The sequence below is a fragment of the Peromyscus eremicus genome, chromosome 7, assembly GCF_949786415.1.
Source record: "Peromyscus eremicus chromosome 7, PerEre_H2_v1, whole genome shotgun sequence".
NCBI lineage: Eukaryota > Metazoa > Chordata > Mammalia > Rodentia > Cricetidae > Peromyscus > Peromyscus eremicus.
In genome coordinates this window covers 45203449-45224501 of record NC_081422.1, presented here as the reverse complement: position 1 = coordinate 45224501, position 21053 = coordinate 45203449, and the positions used below count along the sequence as shown (strand labels likewise).

The following is a 21053-nucleotide window of genomic DNA, read 5'->3' as shown; positions in this document are numbered from 1 at the left end:
TGAACTGTAGTGACTTCCTGCAGAGATCTTATTTCACACCTCAGGTCTTTGGAGTTCACTGACCTCTTTGCCTCCTCTGCTCCTTACCTGTTGGACGTCATGCTAGATGACGTCTAATGTCATCTCAGCACTCTGTCCATCTCCTTGGAGCGCTTGCCTCTGTCAGCAAGCAAGTTTGTGTGCAGATGTGTGTGTGTGTGTGTGTGTGTGTGTGTGTGTGTGTGGTATGTGTGTGGTGTGTGTGTGTGTGTGTATGTGGTGTGTGTGTGTGTGGTATGATGTGTATGTGGTGTGTGTGTGGTGTGTGTGGTGTGTGTATGTGGTGTGTGTGCATGTGTGTGGTGTATGTGTGGTGTGTGTGTATGTGGTGTGTGTATATATGGTATGTATGTGGTGTGTGTGTGTGGTGTGTGTATTGTGTTTGTGTGTGTGGTGTGTGTGTGTGTATGTGGTATGTGTGTGTGGTGTGTGTGAGTGTGTATGTGGTGTGTGTGTGTGTGTGGTATGATGTGTATGTGGTGTGTGTGTGGTGTGTGTGGTGTGTGTATGTGGTGTGTGTGTATGTGTGTGGTGTATGTGTGGTGTGTGTGTATGTGGTGTGTGTGTGGTGTGTGTGGTGTGTGTATATATGGTATGTATGTGGTGTGTGTGTGTGGTGTGTGTATTGTGTTTGTGTGTGTGGTGTGTGTATTGTGTTTGTGTGGTGTGTATATTGTGTGTGTGTGTGTGGTGTGTGTGTATTGTGTTTGTGTGGTGTGTGTGTGATATGTGTGGTGTGCGTGTGTATTGTGTTTGTGTGGTGTGTGTGTGGTGTGTGTGTGTGTGATGTGTAGGTCCAGAGGCTGATGTTGGGATGCCTTCCTCCATCACTCTGTTATTTTTTGAGACAAGCTCTCCCACTGAACCCGGAGTTTGGGTAGACTGTCTGGCCAGTGAGCTCCTATGGTTTGCCTGTTGCCTGTGTCCACACCAGTGCCAGTGTTACAGGTGTGCACCGCCCACCGTGCCCAGCTTTTTATGTGGGTGTTCAGAATCCACACTCGGGTCCTCAGACTTGTGCTTGCACTAGCAGTAGGCCCACGGAGCTGGCTCCCTAGCCCTCCTGAGTGAAGGTACAAGATCTTTGGAGTCCCATGGGTTGCACTCAAATGATTGGTGAGCCAATTGAATGACGCACAGAGTCCTCACGGAGTCTGAGGGATGTGAGAGGATCAGGGAGGTTTTCTTGAAAAAGTAACACTTGAGTTGAGAATTTAGAAAGCATCGGCAGGCAGAGAGGGTGCAGTGGTGAGAAAGTGTGGTGCATTTGGGGAAATGTGTGTGGTCTGGACAGACTGAGGCATGACAGGGACATGGAGGAGTATGGGAAGACCCCACAAATCACCACAGATGCCCCAAGGTCTACTCCCATGGCACAGCCAAAGCACCGGGAAAGGCAGAACAGGAAGGCCTACCGCAGGGCAGCTAAGAAGATGGGATTCGTCTTACAGATAATGGGAGGCCAATGAAGAACTTCAAGCAGGAATGCTTAGAGGGAGAATTAAGGTGGCTGATATCATATATAGGCAAGCTGAGTCAGGTGTAATTCCAGCACTTGGGAGGTAGAGACAGGAGGATCTCTGAAAGGTCTAGGTTAGTCTGGTCCACGCAACAAGCTCCACTCCAGCCAGGACTGCATCGTGAGACATTATTGTCTCAAAAAAAATTAAATGAGAAAGATACAAGGAAAATGATTAAGAGTTTTATGTGTTTTGTTTTGAGACAGGAGCCCATGTAGCCCAGGCTAGCCTCAAATGCTGGTATTACAGGTGTGTATCACCTCCCCCTATTAGGAGTTTTACTACCTCAGTGTTACTCTTAATGCCTTTTCTGCTCTTGTTCCCTTCAACCAGAGCACTCACTCCAGAGGTGCCCTTTGCCTGGCTGCCTCAGATCGTATCTTGGGACATTATGTATCTGCTACTTTCTGGGGGTGGGTGTCTGACTCATGTTATCGTTCTGCAGTGAGTTGGAATGGCAAGGGGCCTTTGTAAATGCATAGGCAGTGTTTACTGGACTGCAGAACTGGACATGCTGTGTCCTAGTTCTGGGGACATTGGGGAAGTCATGTCACTTCTCCAAACTTTATCCATAAAATGGAAATAATACTGGCTTTATGGTTGTGGTGGTCTGGATGTAATTGGCTGCCATAAGCTCATAGGAAGTGGCACTATTAGGAGGTGTGGCCTTGTTGGAGAAAGTGTGTCACTGTGGAGGCGGGCTTTGAGGTCTCATGTATGCTCAAACCACACCCAGTGTTTCAGACCACTTCCTGTTGCCTGTGGGATCAAGATGTAGCTCCTTCTCCACCACCATGTCTGCCTGCATGCTACCATGTCCTGCCATTGATAATAATGGACTAAACCTCTGAAAGCCACTCAATTAAATGTTTTTCTTTGTAAGAGTTGCCGTGGTCATGGTGTCTTTTCACAGCAATAGAAACACTAACTAAGACAATGGTTGTTTTGGCTTTTGTTTATATATGATATACTATATATATGCATATATTTTATATGTGTTTATATATAGTATTTTAATATGTTAGATATAATATAGTATATATTAGTATATAATATATATATATATATTTGAGAATCAAATTAGATTATGTTGAGTACAATAATAATGACCAGGATTGGCAAGATGGCTCAGTGGGCAAAGCTGCTTGCTGCCAGGCCTGGCATCCTAAGTTCAGTCCCCAAGACCCACAAGGTGGAAGGAGAGAACCGACCCTCACTGGCTGTCTCCTGACCACCACACTTACCCCGTAATGTGCACAAACACGTGCCCAAGCACACACACAAAATAAATAAAATGTACAAACAAGCAACCCTTTGGTAAGCATCCATTTTGTGCCAGGCCCTGTGCCAGATACATTCGTTGAGTCTTTAAACCAGAACATCAGAATTAGTAATTAAAATAGAAAAGCACAAATAGGACTGGAGCTATTGCTCAAGGGTGGATCACTTGCTAGCACACACCAGTCCTTAGGTTCAATCCCCGGTACCACAAAAACAAAGCAAACATCAGAAATGGTGTTTCGCTTGTGGCAGGCTCTCAGTAAATGTCAGCTTCCTCCTACCGGTTCCTGCTGGCCATTGCAGGTCCTATAGTTCAAGTAGCCGATGGATTATCCATTCAGCACTGTCTTCCAATGGCGATTTCCAAAAATCAGCAGAGAAACTAATGGAGATGTCATTTGAGCCCAGGAAAGCAGCCCGTAAATAATTTCCAGCATCTTTCACCAAGGAAGTGCTTGAGACTTAGAAATCAACTGTACTTTAACCAAATTATAATTTAATATAATTAGCCCTTAAACTTAATTTTTAGGTTCAGGATCTTGGGCTGTTACAGAAACAAAACATCTGCCACCCGGACTGTGATATTGTTTGTATGTTCTTAAAATATCAAGGTCTATCTTCTGACTAAGTGGTAGCAATAAACATCAGAATACATGTTCTGGAAAATGGAATGTGCAGGGTTGTGTATGGGTTGGAATGAGTTCCTTAAATGCCTCAACCTTGAAGCCTCGTAGGTTCCTGGTAGTACAGGGTCCCAATTTCATATGAAGTAAAGGAAAATGCTTCTCAGTCCTCAGACTCACTGTCCACTTTATGGTTTTCTTTTCCTTCTCTGCATCAATCTTAATGTAACCAGATCCTCTTTGACAATATAAGACACAGATTAAAACTAACTCTGTAGCAATCCTAGGATTATGGGCTCAGGAGGGTAAATCTTCCGTTAAGTGTGAGATGACCGCACCCACATCTCATTCTGGGGAAAGCAGCTGTGGGAGGCAGCACTGTGCTTGGGTCCTGGTTCATGTCTGATTCTACAAGATCAGTTAATAGGAGCATCATGGTCCATTGTGCGTAAAGTACACAAGGAGCTGTGATTGCAAAGCATGGTGGGTTGCTGGCAGCAGTGACTGTACCTGAATACTGGCTGGCATCCTGGACTCAGCCTTGATCCCTATCAACAGAGCATGGAAAGTGGGAGTCACAACCTGGAAGCATTTGTCTCTCTGTCTGTCTGCAGCACTGAATTAGTCAGAGATTATCTTTTCCCTAGGTGTTAGCCTAAAGCTAGAGATTTGGGAACATGCTCTGGGCCTGATCATGATATCTTAAACCCTTTCTCTCCCACTCTGCCTCACCCTCTCATGCTGCCTTACAGGGACAGGATGGGGATAAGACTGATATGCCATCTTTCCCTTATCTCCACCTTTTATTTTCCAGCAACAGCTACAGGCCTATGTGGCCTGGGTGAATGCCCAGCTGAAGAAGAGGCCATCCGTGAAGCCTGTGCAGGACCTGCGACAGGATCTCCGAGATGGAGTGATCCTGGCCTATCTCATCGAGATTGTTGGTCAGTTGGCCTTGGACTCTAACGCTAGTGTAGACGAGAACATGACTTCTTTCTCCTCCATGTACCCTTCAAAGCAGGTTGTTCCTTCTTTAGAATACATGGTGATGGAGTTGGGAAGACCTAAAGTCCTTGCCCAAGGTTAATTCACATACTGGTCAATAAACACCACATGCTAGGCACTCTATTATATGGGGAGCCCTCTCTGTGCCCTCAGCGGTTCCCAGTCTAATTGGAAGGACTGGAAAGTGAGGTCCATTGTATTACTGTACTTAGTGTTCTGATGGAGTAAGCACAGAGGAGGATACATAGAAGAGACATCCTGCCTTAGTCCTAGGGGTTCAGGAATGGCAGACCAGAAGAATCCATGTCTAACTAGAGGAGGAGGGCTACCAAAAGAACTGCTGTCTAAGTTAAAAACGAAAGTGGGAGGGCTGGAGAGTTGGCTCAGAAGTTGAGCGTACAGGCTGTTCTTACAGAGGACCTGATTCAACTTCCAGCACCCATAGCTCACAACCATCTATAATTCCAGTGCCAGGGGAACCAACATTTTTTTCTGCAAAAATAAATATACATGCAGACAAAACAGTCATACACACACACACACACATACACACACACACATACACACACACACACACAGAGGGAGAGAGAGAGAGAGAGAGAGAGAGAGAGAGAGAGAGAGAGAGAGAGAGAGAGAGAGAGAGAGAGAGAGAGAGAGAAACAGAAAAGGGAGTAGCATTCAGGCCAAAAGAGAAAATGTCACTAGCAAAAGGACTTTCTTCTATGACACTCAGAGCCACGTGTTTCCACAGAAGGGTTTTCCTCTTTAATTCTGGGTCCTGTTCTTATTAGGGTCCTATATTCCCAGAGTGTTTGTCCATAGCTCTTCTATGATTTCTCTCGCTGACTGGCAATTAGTCATGGTACAGACTGAACTATTGAAGAGAACGATACACTATACTTTGTTTTTATGGTTCCACAGCCCCAGCCAAATGCATGGAATAAGTTCTCGAACATTTATTACTGGTCAGTTGATGTTGCTTGCTGTCCTGGAGGTATGTGGTGTGGAAGAAGCTGGTTTGCAACAGACAGCCTATCTGTTTTTTTTTTTTTTGTTTTTTTTTTTGTTTTTTTTTTTGAGACATCTCATGAGTGACTATTCATTTGTACTGAGTGTAACAGGGGCAGCAATAATTGCTGCTGTCAGGATGGAATGCTTTCTGTCTTTTGTGAGTTTATTTGACCACCACACCCTAGGGAAACAGATATTATTATTTCTGTTTCCAGGAAGCAAAAGGGAAGATCTATAAAAATAAACTAATTAATGGATGCTTAGTATATGTCAAAAAGATAGCCAAGTCTGTTCTTTTGATTTCTTTGTGATGTGGGTTTGAGTCCAGGTGGAGTACCCCTCATCCAAAATGCTTGGGACCAAAAATACTTCAAATGAGAGAGAGAGAGAGAGAGAGAGAGAGAGAGAGAGAGAGAGAGAGAGAGAGAGGAAGAGAAGCACTTATAGCTAAAAATTATGGAAAATCCAAAGTCTGAAAATGTCCCCAAATCATAAATTTTGGGGCACTAGTATGATGTTTAAAACATTTCAGGTTTTTGGACTGGAGAGATGGCTCAGCAGTTAGGGTCACTAGCTGCTCTTCCAGAGGACCTGGGTTTGAGTCCTACAGTCCTCTGGAACTCAACATGGTGACTCAACCATCTGTAACTCCAGTGTCCAGGGAATCTGATGCCCTCTTCTGGCCTCCCTGGGTACCAGACATGCACACAGTGCATAGACATACTTACACACACCCATATATATATATTTATATATATATATATATATAATGTTTCAGATTTTGGAGCATGTGTAAGTTCAGAGTTTTAGATTATAGGTGATAAACCTGTATTATTTTACTGATGAGGCTGACAAGGCTCAGCAACTTCGCAAGTTCATATAAATTTAAGTATTCAGGTAAAGGTGTAAACCTAGCTCTGTTTTAGTTCCGAAATGACTCAGCTGTTAAGAGTGTATACACTGCTTTTGCAGAGGACCTGAGTTTGGTTCCCACCATCCAAGTAGAATGGCTCACAGTCTTCTGTAATTCCAGCTCCAGGTCATCCCTCTTCAGGACCCCAAGGTCATCTGCACTTGTTTTTTTTTTTTTTTTTTTTTTTTTTCATTTTTTTTTTTTCTTTTTTTTTTTTTTTGGTTTTTTGAGACAGGGTTTCTCTGTGTAGCTTTGCGCCTTTCCTGGAACTCACTTGGTAGTCCAGGCTGGCCTCGAACTCACAGAGATCCACCTGGCTCTGCCTCCCGAGTGCTGGGATTACAGGCGTGCGCCACCACCGCCCGGCTGGTCATCTGCACTTGTATGTGTACACACACACACACACACACACACACACACACACACACTAAAAATAAAATAAACCCCCAGATCTATTTTAAGCATTTTCTTTTCCCCTTATTTAAATAGGTTACATGTGGACTAACAGGAAACCTAGGCACAAAAGGGTTAGAAACAAAACTCTTCTTCTACCTGTCTTTCTTCAGCGGAAGCTCTGTCAGCACTTGGGTTTTTCTGTGACACAAAGCAACAGAAAGAAGGAAGGGCTTGTTTCGCCTCATGGTTTGAAAAGTCCACCATGGGGCTTTTGAAAGAGTGGTGGTGTTTGGGGCAGCCAGTCAAGGTGCAGCTCAGCCAGAGGAGAGAACAGTGAACACTGGTGCTCAGCTCACTTTCTCCTTCAGCCCAGGGAACGGCGCCACCCGTTCTTAGGGGTTCTTCCCACACCAGTTAACTTAATTAAAACACCCTGTCACAGACGTGGGCAGAGAGGCTAGCCCAATGTAAATAGTCAACGGAGAGACTTGTCTCCTAGGTGAGTCTGTATCCCGTAAAGTTGATAGTAAGTGTTAGCCATCACAGTTACCCACCCTCCATTCTGGAGGTAGCCTGTTGTTTCCAGAGATGTTCTATAATCCTGGAAGTCAGTATTAATGTGCTTTTATTTTCCAAGATCCAGGTTTTAAATACTATTTGTGTGCGCATGTGCGCATGCATGTGCATGCATGTTTCTGGAACTTGAACTTGGCCTTGAGCATGCTAGCATGTAGTAGCTAGCACTCTACTATTAAGGTATATCCCCAGCCTGAAATAACCTCAAGGGGGCTGAGGAGATGGTTCAGTGATGCTTCATGTGTTTGAATCCCCAGTACCCGTGTTTAAAAAGCCATGGATGGTCACAAGTGCACCTGTAACTCCAGTGCTGTGGGGGTTGGAGACAGGAGCATCACTGGGGTTCACTGACTGCCACCTTAGCTCCAAGTTCAGGAAAACAAAAACAAAAACAAAACAAAACAAAACAAAAACCCGTTTCAAGGGAATAAAGCATATAGTGACAGACCAAGAGACCAGCTTCTTCCATATGTGCAGCCACGCAGACCCATGTATGCGCACACCGCATACCTCCTATGCACTCAGACACACATAACAAAAGAGAGAAAACCTGATGATCTCTCTCTAATTTTGCATATTTAGCCTTCAGCTTTTCCTTGAGTTGGAGACATGCATACACAGTGTCCTGTTCATCATTGTCGTTTGAATATCTTACATGCAGCTAACCAGAACTTCGTATTTCCTTCCCATACCAAGCCCTTTACCCTCCCTGCCCATCCTCACCTTGCGTCTTTGTCGAGGAACACTTCATGTCATTCTCTCAGTTGTGAAGCAGAACTCTTAGAAGTCATTCCGAAGTATTTTCTTCCCCTCCTGAATCACAGCCAGTTCTTAACATGTACCTTCTGCTTTGTATTCAAAATATACTCAGAGTCTGACTTCTGGCCAGCCATTCTCTTCCACTTTAACCCTTACCATCCTTATCTCTTGCCTTGAATATTTTGGCTATCTTTCTGACTAATCTCTCAGTTTCATCTCCCGCACGATCTATACACACACACAGTCAACTATGGAAAACACATACCAGATAAGCCAATACCCCAAAGCCCCATTTGACTGCCTTTGCTTATCTTGGCGGCCTTTCCTAGGTCTTGACTGATAACTCCATTCTAGCCACACTGGTCTTTTCTTTTTCATTTGAAACAGGGTCTCATGTAGCCTAGGCTGGCCCAGAACTTGCTATGTAGCCATGACTAACTTCAATTAACCTGATTTGGTTCCTGATCTTCCTGCCTCAGCCTCCCAACTGCTGAGGTCATTGGCATGTACTGCATGCCTAGTTAGCCACACTGATCTTTTTGCCCCTCAGATATGCTGAGTTAATCCCATATTGGGGTTTGTTTGTATGGCTCTTCAGCCTGGCATGTACCCTCTGTCTTAGTTAGGGTTTCTATTGCTGTGAAGAGTCGCTATGACCATGGCAACTCTTTAAAAGGAAAGCATTTCATTGTGATGACTCACAGTTCAGAGGTTTAGTCCATTATCATCATGGCAGAGAGCGAGGCAGCATGCAGGCAGACAAGGTGCTGGAGAAGGAGCTGAGAGTTCTTACATCCTGACTCATAGGAAGTAGTCTGAGAACCTAGGTGTGGCTTGAGCATATATGGGACCTCAAAGTCTGCCTCCACAGTGACACAGTACCTCCAACAAGACCACACCTACTCCAACAAGGCCACACCTCCTAATAGTGTCACTCCCTTTGGGGGCCATTTTCTTTCAAACCACCACACTTTCTTAAATATAAACATTTCTTATTCCGACTTTTCAAGACTATATTATCAGAAAGGCCATGGTCAGTATTCTTTTCTGTCTTTATCCTTACCCAAAATTATATTAAACATTGGCTTGTTATACTGTAGATATAAACTAGGAGAGAAGGCACGTTTTTACCTTGTTCCCTGCTCTCTGTAGTAACCAGAACAGCGTTTGGCATACAGTGGCTACTCATGAATATTTGTTGAATTAATAAATATGCACACAATATAACTTTACAGGACTGTGAGTTTACATTTGAAATACTGAAGTGTTCTGAAAGTTTCTCATTTTTCTCTCCTACAACCACTTCCCCGGTGCATACACCAGGACTTAACTTACTCATTTATTTGTAGAGAATTTTAGTGTTCATACCTCTCCCTTGTGCCTGGCTGCTAAGAAACCTTGATAATGTTCTTACTTACCACGTTACGTGTTATTTTTTTATTTTATTTTATTTTATTTTTTTTTTGCTCCCTCTCCTAACAGCAGGAGAAAAACTGAGTGGAGTACAGTTGAGTCCCAGTAACCAACAAGAAATGAAGAATAATGTGGAAAAAGTGCTGCAGTTTGTAGCTTCCAAAAAGATTCGTATGCATCAGACTTCCGCCAAAGGTGAGTCAGCGCCTCCTCCTTGGGGAAAGAACACTTAGCTTTTGCCAGTGCTAACCAGTTTGAGAAGCTCCCTTGGCCATGTGGCCAGCTGTTCTGAGCAGACTGGAATAGGATTAGGCTCATGGTCTTAGATCCTTGTTGCATGAAGACAGGTGCCCTCTTGGAAGACAGTAATCAGGTGCTGAGACTCCAGGGCTCCAGAGACCTGGCTGGAGGCAGCAGCTCTCTATTAATTTGAATTGAATATAGATAGGCTTGAGTGTGTGTGGGAAAATTAATGGTACAAGAATAAATGACAAAATTGAGATATTAATTTTGGAATGTCTCGTTTAAATTTTCAAGGATGAAGATGGATTGCGTTTTTTTGAGATCTTTGAGTTTTATGATCTAGTACTATTACAAACCATCATAACTTACGCTTTTCCATTCAATTTCCTAGAAGAAACTCTCTCACTTCTTCTATTTTTCTTTCTTTTCTCCCTTTCCTTTATTTTCTGAGACAGGATCTTATGTAGTCCAAGCTGATCTTGAAACTGCTATGTAGCCAAGGATGACCTTGAACTTCTGATCCTCTAGCTTCTACCTCCTCAGTGCTCAGATTACAAAACTGTACTACCACCCAGCTTTATGTGGTGTTGGGGACTGACCCCAGGGCTTTGTGAATGCAGGCAAGCGCTGTCAACTGAGACACATCTCTAATACTGCCCAGCCTCAGTATATGTGGTTTTGAGACAGGGTCTCACTGTGTAGTCCAGGCTGGCCTGGAATTTGCTGTGTCCTAGGCTTTCCTCAAATTAGGTGTTTCTCCTGCCTCTGTATCTTAAATTATGGGATTAGAGATATGTACCACACTCAGCTTAAAAGGGAAATATTTTATAGCTTTTCTTTTTTTGGCTCTGAGAACATTCCAGGCAGACAAAAGGGGCTCTATGGCTTTTATATGTAGTCTTCTGTAGTGGCATAACCTTTTGCCCGTGCTGTAAGGAAGGAGCCACGTAGGGGTCCTTCAAAAGCATAGGTTTCTTTCTCCTTTTGATGCTTTTCTAGAATTGACTAGAACTGGTGGTTTCAGCATCAGCTTTTGGGTCTGTTGCCTGCAGTTTTGCTGAGAAGGGGGGTGGGAGGAACCCTTTCATGTTGGATTATTGGTGTTCTGTGTGTTTGAAGTTACTCAGGTGAGCAAATAGTGACCATTAAGAGCATTTGGTAGAAGACTTCAAATAGTCCTCTGCATGCTTTGTGCATTTGAAAGGCTATAAAGCCAAACAATGGAATTGTATCCATTTCCTTGCATTAACTTTAACCAGATCTTTCACAGTGCAGTTCCCTCCTCTGTGTGTGTGTGTGTGTGTGTGTGTGTGTGTGTCTTCTTTCCTCTTTTTTTCTAGGGCAGAATTTAGAGTACAGTGATAGCTTTGGTCTGGTCCCCATGTGGAGTGGGCTTGGGGATCTGGCCCAGTAAAACAGACTATTTAAGGGAACACTGCCATTCATTGTCTTTTACCTGAAGAAGCTCAGTGCTTCCTAATTAGTCCTACTGCATCGATCTCCCTCTCTGTTCAGCTTTCCACACCACAGCTGGAGTGAAGGAAGAGCACACATCGGGCTCCTGCTGTGCACCCGGAGGTCACGTGGACAATCTGGCATCTTTCCTATAGCCTACCTGGTCCCCTACAGCCCAACCTCTGATTCCCCACCTGGTTTCCCTTCTCCTGCCGAGCTCTAGGGCTCTGGTCATACTGAACTCTTTCACTTTCTCCACCGCAGTGCTGGACCATGCATATAATGCATGTCCTATAAGTACTTAAAAGTTTCCTAAAGCCACATTATAAGCAGGAAGGACTGAAAATGGTTTTAATAATATATTTTATGTAACCCAGTATGTCCATAATATGATCACTTTACCATGAAGTTAATATTAAACGTTACTGAGATAGTTTATATTTTACTTTTATTTTTTATGTGTATAGGCATATTGCCTGCACATATATATCTATGCCCCATGTGTGTGTGTGGTGCTCTCAGAGGCCAGAAGAGGTCATCAGGTCCCCTGGAACTAAAGTTACAGATGGTTGTAAGCTGCCATGTGGGAGCTGGGAATCGAACCTGGGTCCTCTAGAAGAGTACCCGGTGCTCGTAAGCACTGAGCCATCTCTCCAGCCCCACATTCTGTGTTTATACTGTCTGAGATCTTTTGCATTCCCGTGTGTGTGTAAGGTATTTACTTAACACTTAGTTACAGTACTTGCTTAGAGCATATTGCAATTCAGACTAGTGACATTTAAGTGACATTTTAGTAGCCACATGTGGCCTGCAGCTCTCCTAACAGACAATATCGCCCTATTATACTGATCTCTAGACCTTGGCACATATCTTTTCCTGGATTGTTCTTATCCCTTTTCCCCTATTAGCTAAAGAAGCATCACCCTCTAGTCTCAACTGAGGACTCACTTCCTCTAGTAATAATACATCCTTAAGAACTCTAAGATTACCTCTCCACAAACTGCTGAAGACTCCTGTACCTCTCTTATCTAACCATTTTATTATCATACTTTACTGTAATTGCCTTTAAACTTTGTGTGTCCCTTACTGAACAGGGCTTTATGAAAATGGAGATGGCCTGCCCGGCTCACTATATCACCAGCGTTACATAGTAAATGCATCAATCCATAGCCTCTTCCTCCCTCTTAGCACCTTTCAATCTGTCTTGTCCTTTAGATATTGTGGAAGGAAACCTGAAGTCCATCATGAGGCTGGTCCTTGCCTTGGCAGCTCATTTTAAACCCGGCTCTAGCAGGACAGTGAGCCAGGGCCGTGACTCCAGAGCCCCTGTTCAGACTCATCAACCGCACTGTGCTACTGCTGTGGCCCAAGGAGCCGCTGCTGCTCTGGCTGATGTGTGCCATGACATGTCTCGGTCAGGACGGGATGTCTTCCGGTATAGACAGAGGTAACAATCTGGGGAGGGGAACTGGCATTGCTTTGCTTAGATAATAACAGTGCAAGTAGATGGAAATATCAACCAAACAGCTCCACACTGCAGAAAAGATAACAGAATAGAGTAGAGGTTTGGGAGGGAAATCCTCATGAGAAAAGCTTGGCCTTTTTTTTTTTTTTTTTTTTTTGATGATACTGGCTAGTGAACCTAGAGCCTTATGCATGCCAAGCAAGAGCTCTACTACTACTGTGCTATACCCCCAGGCTTCTTATGTCTGATTTTGAGACAGGGTCTCATGAAGTTGCCCAGGCTGGCCTTGAACTCACTCTGTAGTTCAGACAGGCCATGAACTTATCTTCCTGCTGTCTCAGCTTTCCAAATAGCTGGGATTATAGGCCCACAGCTGCAAGCCAGGCTAACTAAGCCTTTTCTTTCGAGATGTTTATTTTGCAGCTAGCAGAATATAAGGATCCATGTGTGTAAGTTTGCTCTCATGCCCAAAATTTAAATATATGTGGTTGGCACAGTGTGTTTTCTTCATTGGGAGATATGTAGTCCATCTGGAGGAGGCTGGATCCTGGAATGTATCCACAAGGCCAATCTGTCTTGAAATTTCATGGCAGGAAGTGTTTTGAGGGCTGTGTAGTTGCTAAAGGAGAACATGACCCCAAGGTGTCGCAGAGATCAGCAAAATCACTTGTTTTTGTGTTTGCCTTCCTGGCTAGGTTTTAAGTGCCTTAGAAGAAGGAGTTTTACCTTGTTCACCTTATAAGTGCGTGAATGTGTGTGTGTGTGTGTGTGTGTGTGTGTGTGTGTGTGTACAGGATCTTGCTATCTATGTAGCCCAAGCTGGTCTCAAACTTCTGATCCTCCAGAGTACTGGAATGACAGGTGTGTGCCAGGTACACACATCTGCTTTCCTGTAGTGCACACTGCATGTCAGGGTATCTCTACTTGTAGAGCTGACCTGAACTGCAGGGCTAACACTGTCTTCTTTTCTGGTGCCCCACGCCCCCTTTTAGGAACAGCAGCATGGATGAGGAGATTGAGAATCCATACTGGAGTGTCCGGGCACTTGTGCAGCAGTACGAAGGGCAACAGCGGTCCCCGTCTGAGTCTAGCTGCTCCAGGTAATTGTGGCCTTACATTCTTGACATTCTTACATTCCGTGGTAAAGAGCTGAACTCTTGGGGATTCTTAGCCTCAAGTAGCAAGACCAAAAGCACTAAGGCACCCATGGGGTTGAGTCCCATATCCTGCTAGGCTTGGGTCTGGAAACCTGACTGGGGTAGCGAGGGGGTCAAGAAAGGACAGACACTGAAGAAATGACTCACAGACACCACAAAGTTGGGATCAGGTGGGATGTGCGAACCTCAGTGTATTTCTTAGGTACCTCACAGAGGGGAGGAGTTAGCTAGTCTTGGTAGGTCTCTAAGTGAACAGTCTGAGGCTATAATCATCCAACATCCAGGAGCTGCTAGTTTTTGCACATGCTGGTTAATCATTTGTAAACACTCATACTTGCACACTGTCAACATTTGCCAGAGGAAGCCTTTACCAATTCTGAGCCTGACCAGTCTGAGGAAGGCTTTGCCAGTTTCCCATGGGTCTGAGGCATTGGTCCTTAACATGACAGTGCCCCTATTAGTAGTACATAGTCACTCAGGTCTTTATCTACTCTTTACATATTCACTCACAGCTTCTTCAGCTCCCCACAGTTGGGGGTGTGTGCAGCTTATTGCTAGAGTGCTTGTCTTTCCAGAGGCCCTGGGTTCAACCCCTAATATTGAAAAACAAAAAGCACCTAACCTCTTTTTACTTTCCTCAGTTTGTGTTTGGCATTCAGGGACTAGCGCTCAGCACGGTCTGTGGGTTTGGTGTTGACAGAAGAGTGGGATGCCGTGCTAGTGAATTTCCCACCTACAGAAACTGCAGCATCCCAGTAACAATAGTTAGCTCTGACCACATGGGGGTGTGACTGGGACCTTCAGAGTCCAGTCCAGCCCAGTGTTCGTGCAGCAGCTGCTAGTGTTTATGATAGTCAGGTCTCAGACCCTGTCCTGCAGGCTGAGTCTGATCCTTTAGTTACAGCCACAGAAGGCTGGAGAAAGCTCTCAGCAAGAGAGGAAACTGTGCAGGACTGTCTGACGCATTAGCGTTTCCACGTTCATTTATAGGACTGTGAATTGGGGCACATTAGTATGCATCTAAGTGGGCTCTGGGTGTTTGTGACTCTAGTAAAGAGGCTGTCTGCTTCCCTTAGAGCCAAGTGCAGGGGCCAGAACAGGACACTCTGCTCTAATAAAAGCCTGACCAGTGCCAAGTATAGTGGCAGAAAAAGATTACTCTCCTGGCTCACGGAGATTATGCCCCTATAAACACATCCCCAGCCTACTTACTAACTTGATTTTGTTGCTAAATTGTATTGAGCGTATCCTCTAATGATCTTTTCCCTCCCACTCCAACCCAGCATATTCTGATCTATTTTAAATTTAATTGTGCCTTGTGTGTATTTCCATCTTTTTTCCCTTCCTCCTGTTTCTTTCCCTCATACAATCCCAACCTGTTTTGACATACCATTTTCTAATTTATGGAGGTCCTGTGGACCCCTTTCCATCATCTGAATATACTGCTAACCTAGCTCAACTTTAAAATGTTTAAATGCAATGGGTGTAGTTTCTGTTTCTGGCATGGGTCTATTACAGACAATTCACCATTAAACATTTCCAAGTGTTCAATGTGGTACCTTAACAGTTTTGTGTAAACGTCCTCTCTATCCAGTTAGGAGACATTTTGACCAATCCCCAAAGAAACTCGACCATGAAGCAGTAGGTGTGCTTTTAATGAGACTCTAAACCTTTGCTTTTTTGCTGGTGGCTGGGACTATCTTTGGCTCAGCACAGAATCAAAGGCTGTTCTGTTGTATAATGAGATCTCTTGGCTTCCAGCATCTCTGCTGGCCTTTGACTCTCCCGAGCCTGAGTGTGCCTGTGAAAAAGAAAGAGAAGGGAAGAGAGTCTGAGTCTCCTCGGGGTGGCTGCTTCCTTCCTCCAGGCAAGACCCAGACTGCAGTGTGAGCTCAGTGTGAGGGGCCCTCTAGATATCAGGTTATGTTGGGCTAATGGCAGCAGTAGGAGATGTGTCATAGATTACATTTCCCTCTCTGTTCCCCCACCCCTGCCTCCTGATTTTGCTGTGTTCTTTGGGATAGAGTCAGCACTCTGCCTGTTTCTTCACTGACCCCTCAGGAGAGGGGATGGCGTCTAGCAGGTTTGCCCATTTCTATTTGGGCACCTATTGACCCTGGAACCCCTGGCAGAACCAGGAATGTTGGAGATGCTGCAGCTTTGGGTGGGGTATAGCTGCGATGATAGGAGAGACATCCTATGGTGTCTTCCCTGATGCCTCCCCAGCTGCTTTTCAAGGATGCCCTAGCAAAGCCCTACCCTCCTGTTGCTCCAGTAAACAGGCCGGACTCTCGCTGTACCTAAGCAGAACCGGTAGAGGGGAAGGAAAGTGGGAGCAGGGGACGGGAGGGCATTCTGCAGGTTTGCTGGGAGGAAGGGGGGCAATGGGAGGGGGTACGCCAGTCTCGATCCTGCCAACATCTCCCAATCTGCAGAGAGCGGGGTTGAGCTCCTCGGGATTAGATCAGTACCCGCGTGTCCAAGGAGGGAGGGGTCAAATGGGTGCAACAGCGTCTTCGCTGCTGCTCTCCCCGGCACCAGGACCATCCTCAGAACCACGCGGTTCTGCCACCGCGCTGCCCATCCCCCCCGCCGCTTCTGGGCTCTGGTCACCGTCGGCCCTGCCGGTTCCGGACCGCGCCCTTGGCCCCGGCCTCGGCCGGCACCCCTACCTCTCTGCCCAGAGCCAGCGGCGGCGCTTGGGTCGAAGCCCGGCGCTGCCTGGCCGCGTGTGACAGCCTGGGAAGAGGCGGGAGGGAGGGGGTGGCGGGGGGAGAGGGGGACGGGAAGGGAGGGATCAGAAGGCGGCGCTGAGCAGGAGCACAGCACGCCGGACTCCACTCGACGCTCAGCGGGAGCCACTGGAGCCTCTCGCCCCGAGGGAGATGGGTTGAGATGCCGCTGCCCCGGGGAATGCTCGGAGCTGTGCGGCCGCAGGGACCGAGATGCAGCTGCCAGCCATCGGCCGCTGGCGATGGGAGGAGGCTTCCACCGAGGCTTGGCTGCGGCGGAGTCTGAGCTGCTGGGACAGCGCGCTTCACCCCAGGGAGCATCCCGGTCCCCGGGGCCAGGACACCCACCTCTGCCCTTCCTACTTTCTCCGGAGACCCGGGCGAATCGTTCCACTGGCTGGCTGATCTCTGGAGTCGTTCTTCGAGACCTCGCGCGGGGGGACTTGCGAGAATTTAGGAGCGATATGACTCTCAGCCTCCCACTTCACCCAGGGAAGCAGGCTTGCTGAAGCCGGAGCCAGGAGGGGACCATGGGAGGGACACAAGTCAAATGGTGAGCTGAAGCCACTTTGGCTCTTGAGGTGCTGGTATGAAGGGGAAGCAGGGCCAGGACCGGGGGACGTGGTTGGCTGGGGACAAGAGATGATTGGGTGTGCTATTCGGTGAGAACAGGCTGCTGGTCTGAGATTAGCATTACAAAATAGAGCGATTTTAGGAATTTAGAGCCGACTCCAGGGGCGATGGGACTCTTCCTTTTCGTCTACTATCCATTTTTTTTTTAAATGATGTGTCTAATTTGGCAGTATCTTTGTTGGGATTTGCTGATATGATAAATTAATATCGATGAGATATGAGATTAAAAAATGTATGGGTAGGACCTATTTGTAAACAGCAGTTCTCTGACCTCAGAGAGGATTATGATAAGTAGGGAATTATTTGTTTGTCAAGTATGACTTTTAAGCTAGTTAGGGAGGAGCCCAAGTCTTACAATTAATTAGCATGAAGATACTTTTCTCTGACCTGAGGCCGAGAATTTGAAACGCCTTCCTCTTCTAGGAGGGTCTTACTGCTCTGACACATAACCCAGGATTTTCCTCCCTCCGGGTTTTTTATCTTAGCCATCTAGTTTCCTGGTCTTACCTCCTGGCAGCCTCGTTTCAAGAAAAAGAAATGTTGTTTTCCTTTGCCTGCTCTGCCACACCCCCGGTGGGGTTGGATATCCAGACGTCCGCCTCCTTCTGCCCTTATATGGGAGGCAACTTACTTGGAGGGAAGAGGTGGAACTGAGCATGCGTCTGTGCTTTTAGGAAAGCCTTTTCCCAGCATCGCAGATCCCCATTACACCCTCCCTGTGCTCTGTCTCGCACATCCCTCCTGTGGTCCAGCCAGATGCTGGCAGTGGGACTTGTTATCCATAGCACCTTGTCAGCTGAGGAAGAGGGGTGGCTGACAAAGGCTTTGTGTGCCCGGATTCCCAATTTTGTAAGAGGTAAATGCTGGGGACAGAGCATTCATAAATCTCTCCTTAGCAGAGACACAGCCCCTTTACATGAGAGCCTTCCCGGCTGTGAACTCACGTTGGCCTGAAGGTCAGGTTGCCTGCATAGTAAAAATAGCTGAGAGAGTTTCAGGAAACACTCAACGTTTCTAAGTAGTACTTGCTACCCCTCACTTTTCTTGATCTATACACCTCCAGATGTAGAAAAGCAGCTTGGAAGAAAGACGAAGACGCAGTACTAATTGAGACCATTCCCACCAAAGTTCTTCAGCTGTGGACACTGGGGAGACACTAGTCTGCAGTTCTTGAAATCTGCCTGCTTCCACTGTACTTGTTTCTAGTTTTCCTCTGGTTTGTGGGAAGAGGAAATGTTAACTCCTGCTTGTGGTTGTAAGGATTAGCCTGGGAGACTTCAGGGGCACATTAAGGGGGTCAGTGAATCCTAGACACTTTCACTGTTGTCTGGGTGATAGATTTGGAAAGAATTCCTAGGAGGGGGCTGAGCCGCAGACGCCACAGGCCCTGAGATTGTGTTCGTGCCGATGTTCTCATAGTGCAGTGTCAAGAGAAAGGCTCTCCAGACTCTCCCTAGCAGACAGAAGCATTACCCTCATGTTCCCATCTTGTCTTGTCCAAGGGAAGACTGAAAATTCTGCTTCCCTGAAAATCTGAACAGTTCCTCTCAAAGCTACATGAGAACACAGGGATTATTGAAAGGTGTCTTAAGATAATTTGAAAATATGAAGCCACGGCAAATAATAATAATAAAAATAATAAATCTTCAGGAAGAGCTAATCAAGTGAACTTTGATCCAGCTGCAACTAGCATGTTTTCTCCGATTGCCCCATCCATCCCTCTTCTCACTGTTTTGAAGACTTATTTTTGTTTTATGTGTATGAGTGTTTCGTCTGCATTGTATGTCTGTACACCACATGTATGCCTGGTGCCTGTGGAGGTCGGAAGGGGGTGTCAGATCCCATGGAACTGGAGTTGCAGATGGTTGTGAGCCACTGAGTTGGTGCTAGACTGCACCTGGGTCCTCTGTAAAAGCAGTAAGTGCTCTTTCTTACCCAGTAAGCCACCTTTCCAGCCCCCACTCTTCTTACCGTCTGCTGGCTCACCTGGGGATAAATTTCTGCCCCTCTGCCCAGCCGGGCACGGCAATCACACCAGCACTTTCTACCCCCAAACTGTCTCCTGCCCAGACTCCCCTTTGGGGATTAACTTAGAGCTGCTCCCTGGTTGCCTGGGAAGACTCAGATAATTGGAAATGTGATTTTGATCCAGCTTTGATCAAAGCTAATGACACACAACCATGACCTTCTGAACATGGACCTAGGAATTGGTAGTGGTGGATACCACAAAACAAACAAAAACAACAACAAAAAAACCCACAGGTTTTTAAAAAATAACTTACTGAGCCAGGTGGTGGCGCACACCTTTAATCCCAGCACTCAGGAGGCAGAAGCAGGCGGATCTCTGTGAGTTCAAGGCCAGCCTGGTCTACAGAGCGAGATCCAGGACAGGCACCAAAACTACACAGAGAAACCCTGTCTCGAAAAAGCCATAAATAAATAAATAAATAAATAAATAAATGAATAAATAAATAAATAAATGAATGAAACCCTGTCTCGAAAAAGCCATAAATGAATGAATGAATGAATGAATGAATGAATGAATGAATGAATAAATAAATAATGTATTGCCTATTCTGGTAAATCTCATTTTAATCAATTATGCTTAAAGGGAAGTCTTTTTTTTTTTTTTTTTAAAGATTTATTTATTATGTATACAATGTTCTGCCTGCAGGCCAGAAGGGGGCACCAGATCTCATTATGGATAGTTGTGAGCCACCATGTGGTTGCTGGGGATTGAACTCAGGACCTCTGGAAGAACAGCCAGTGCTCTTAACCACTGAGCCATCTCTCCAGCCCCTTAAAGGCAGTCTGATTGTAGAAGAGACTCCCTGGGGTGCCGGAGAGATGGCTCAAAGGTAAAGAGTACTTCCTGCTCTTCAGAGGCTCCAAGTTCAGTTCCTAGCACCTAGAATGCTCACAACTGCCTGTAACTCCAGGTCCAGAGAACTCAGCATCCTCTTCTGGTTTCTGTGGGTATCTGCATTCACCTGTACACTGCCCCCAACCACCGAGGCCATATGCATATACATATAATTAAAATGTAAAATAAAGTCTTTAAGTAACATGAAAATACTCCCTAGGACTAGGTTTTTACCGTTATTCATTCCACATTTATTTCATTTGTTCAACAAACATTTGTTCTAATTGTGAGCTAATGTGAATTAGGCATGGTATGAATAAGATATCTCTGGGGTGAATTGTGAAAGTTGACTTCTCTATAACTGTTCATAATTGTTTCTCTTCTCTTTTGTTTGATCACAGTCTGACTTCACCCAGTCCAATCCACAGTGCAAAGAGTGAATCCATTATAACCCAGTCAGAGGAAAAGGCCGATTTTGTGATTATTCCCTCTGAAGGAATAGAGACCAGAACAGGTACCACCTGCCCACCTGCCTGGGTTGCTTCAAGGGGAGGGTTTTAGCCTGAAGACTTCAGAGGGTTTGATTATCTACTTTAAGCTTCTGGACTGTGCCTGTCTTCACCGTCTGTGCATGCAGGGTCAGGGTCGGCTCAAGAGGGCTCTAATGCCTTTGAGTCAATTAATGTAGTTATCCCCGTACATAATGCCCTTTCTGGTACTGAGCTGTCAAAAAAGCTCACAGCAGCCTCCCTTAGCTGACTGCCTATAAATTAGGAAATGACCTTGGGGCAGTCAGAAGCCTTATTCGGGTAAATAGTTTTTATAATTCCCATTTTGTGAAGATAATTTTGGTTCTTCACTAACTTAGGTTGGAGCCAGGAAGACATAGTTTGAACCAAAATGCCCGTGAGAACATGCAACAGAGAACAGGTCTTGGTATGAGGGCTACCGAAAGGACCACAGAATTCT

At 45.6% G+C, this 21053-nt stretch overlaps 1 protein-coding gene across 2 annotated transcripts in view; it reads left to right on the top strand.

Annotated features, from left to right (window-relative positions):
• Dixdc1 (DIX domain containing 1) overlaps positions 1-21053 on the top strand; it is an 81144-nt gene that overhangs the window by 17431 nt on the left and 42660 nt on the right. Inside the window, exons 2-6 of one of the 2 annotated variants that reach the window (XM_059267841.1) lie at positions 4278-4407; positions 9606-9731; positions 12450-12681; positions 13692-13799; positions 20486-20598. In XM_059267841.1, the coding sequence (XP_059123824.1) occupies positions 4278-4407; positions 9606-9731; positions 12450-12681; positions 13692-13799; positions 20486-20598 (709 nt within the window). Of the gene's footprint in view, positions 1-4277; positions 4408-9605; positions 9732-12449; positions 12682-13691; positions 13800-16664; positions 17142-20485; positions 20599-21053 lie in introns of those variants that run through there. The other variant, XM_059267840.1, reaches the window with a different exon arrangement.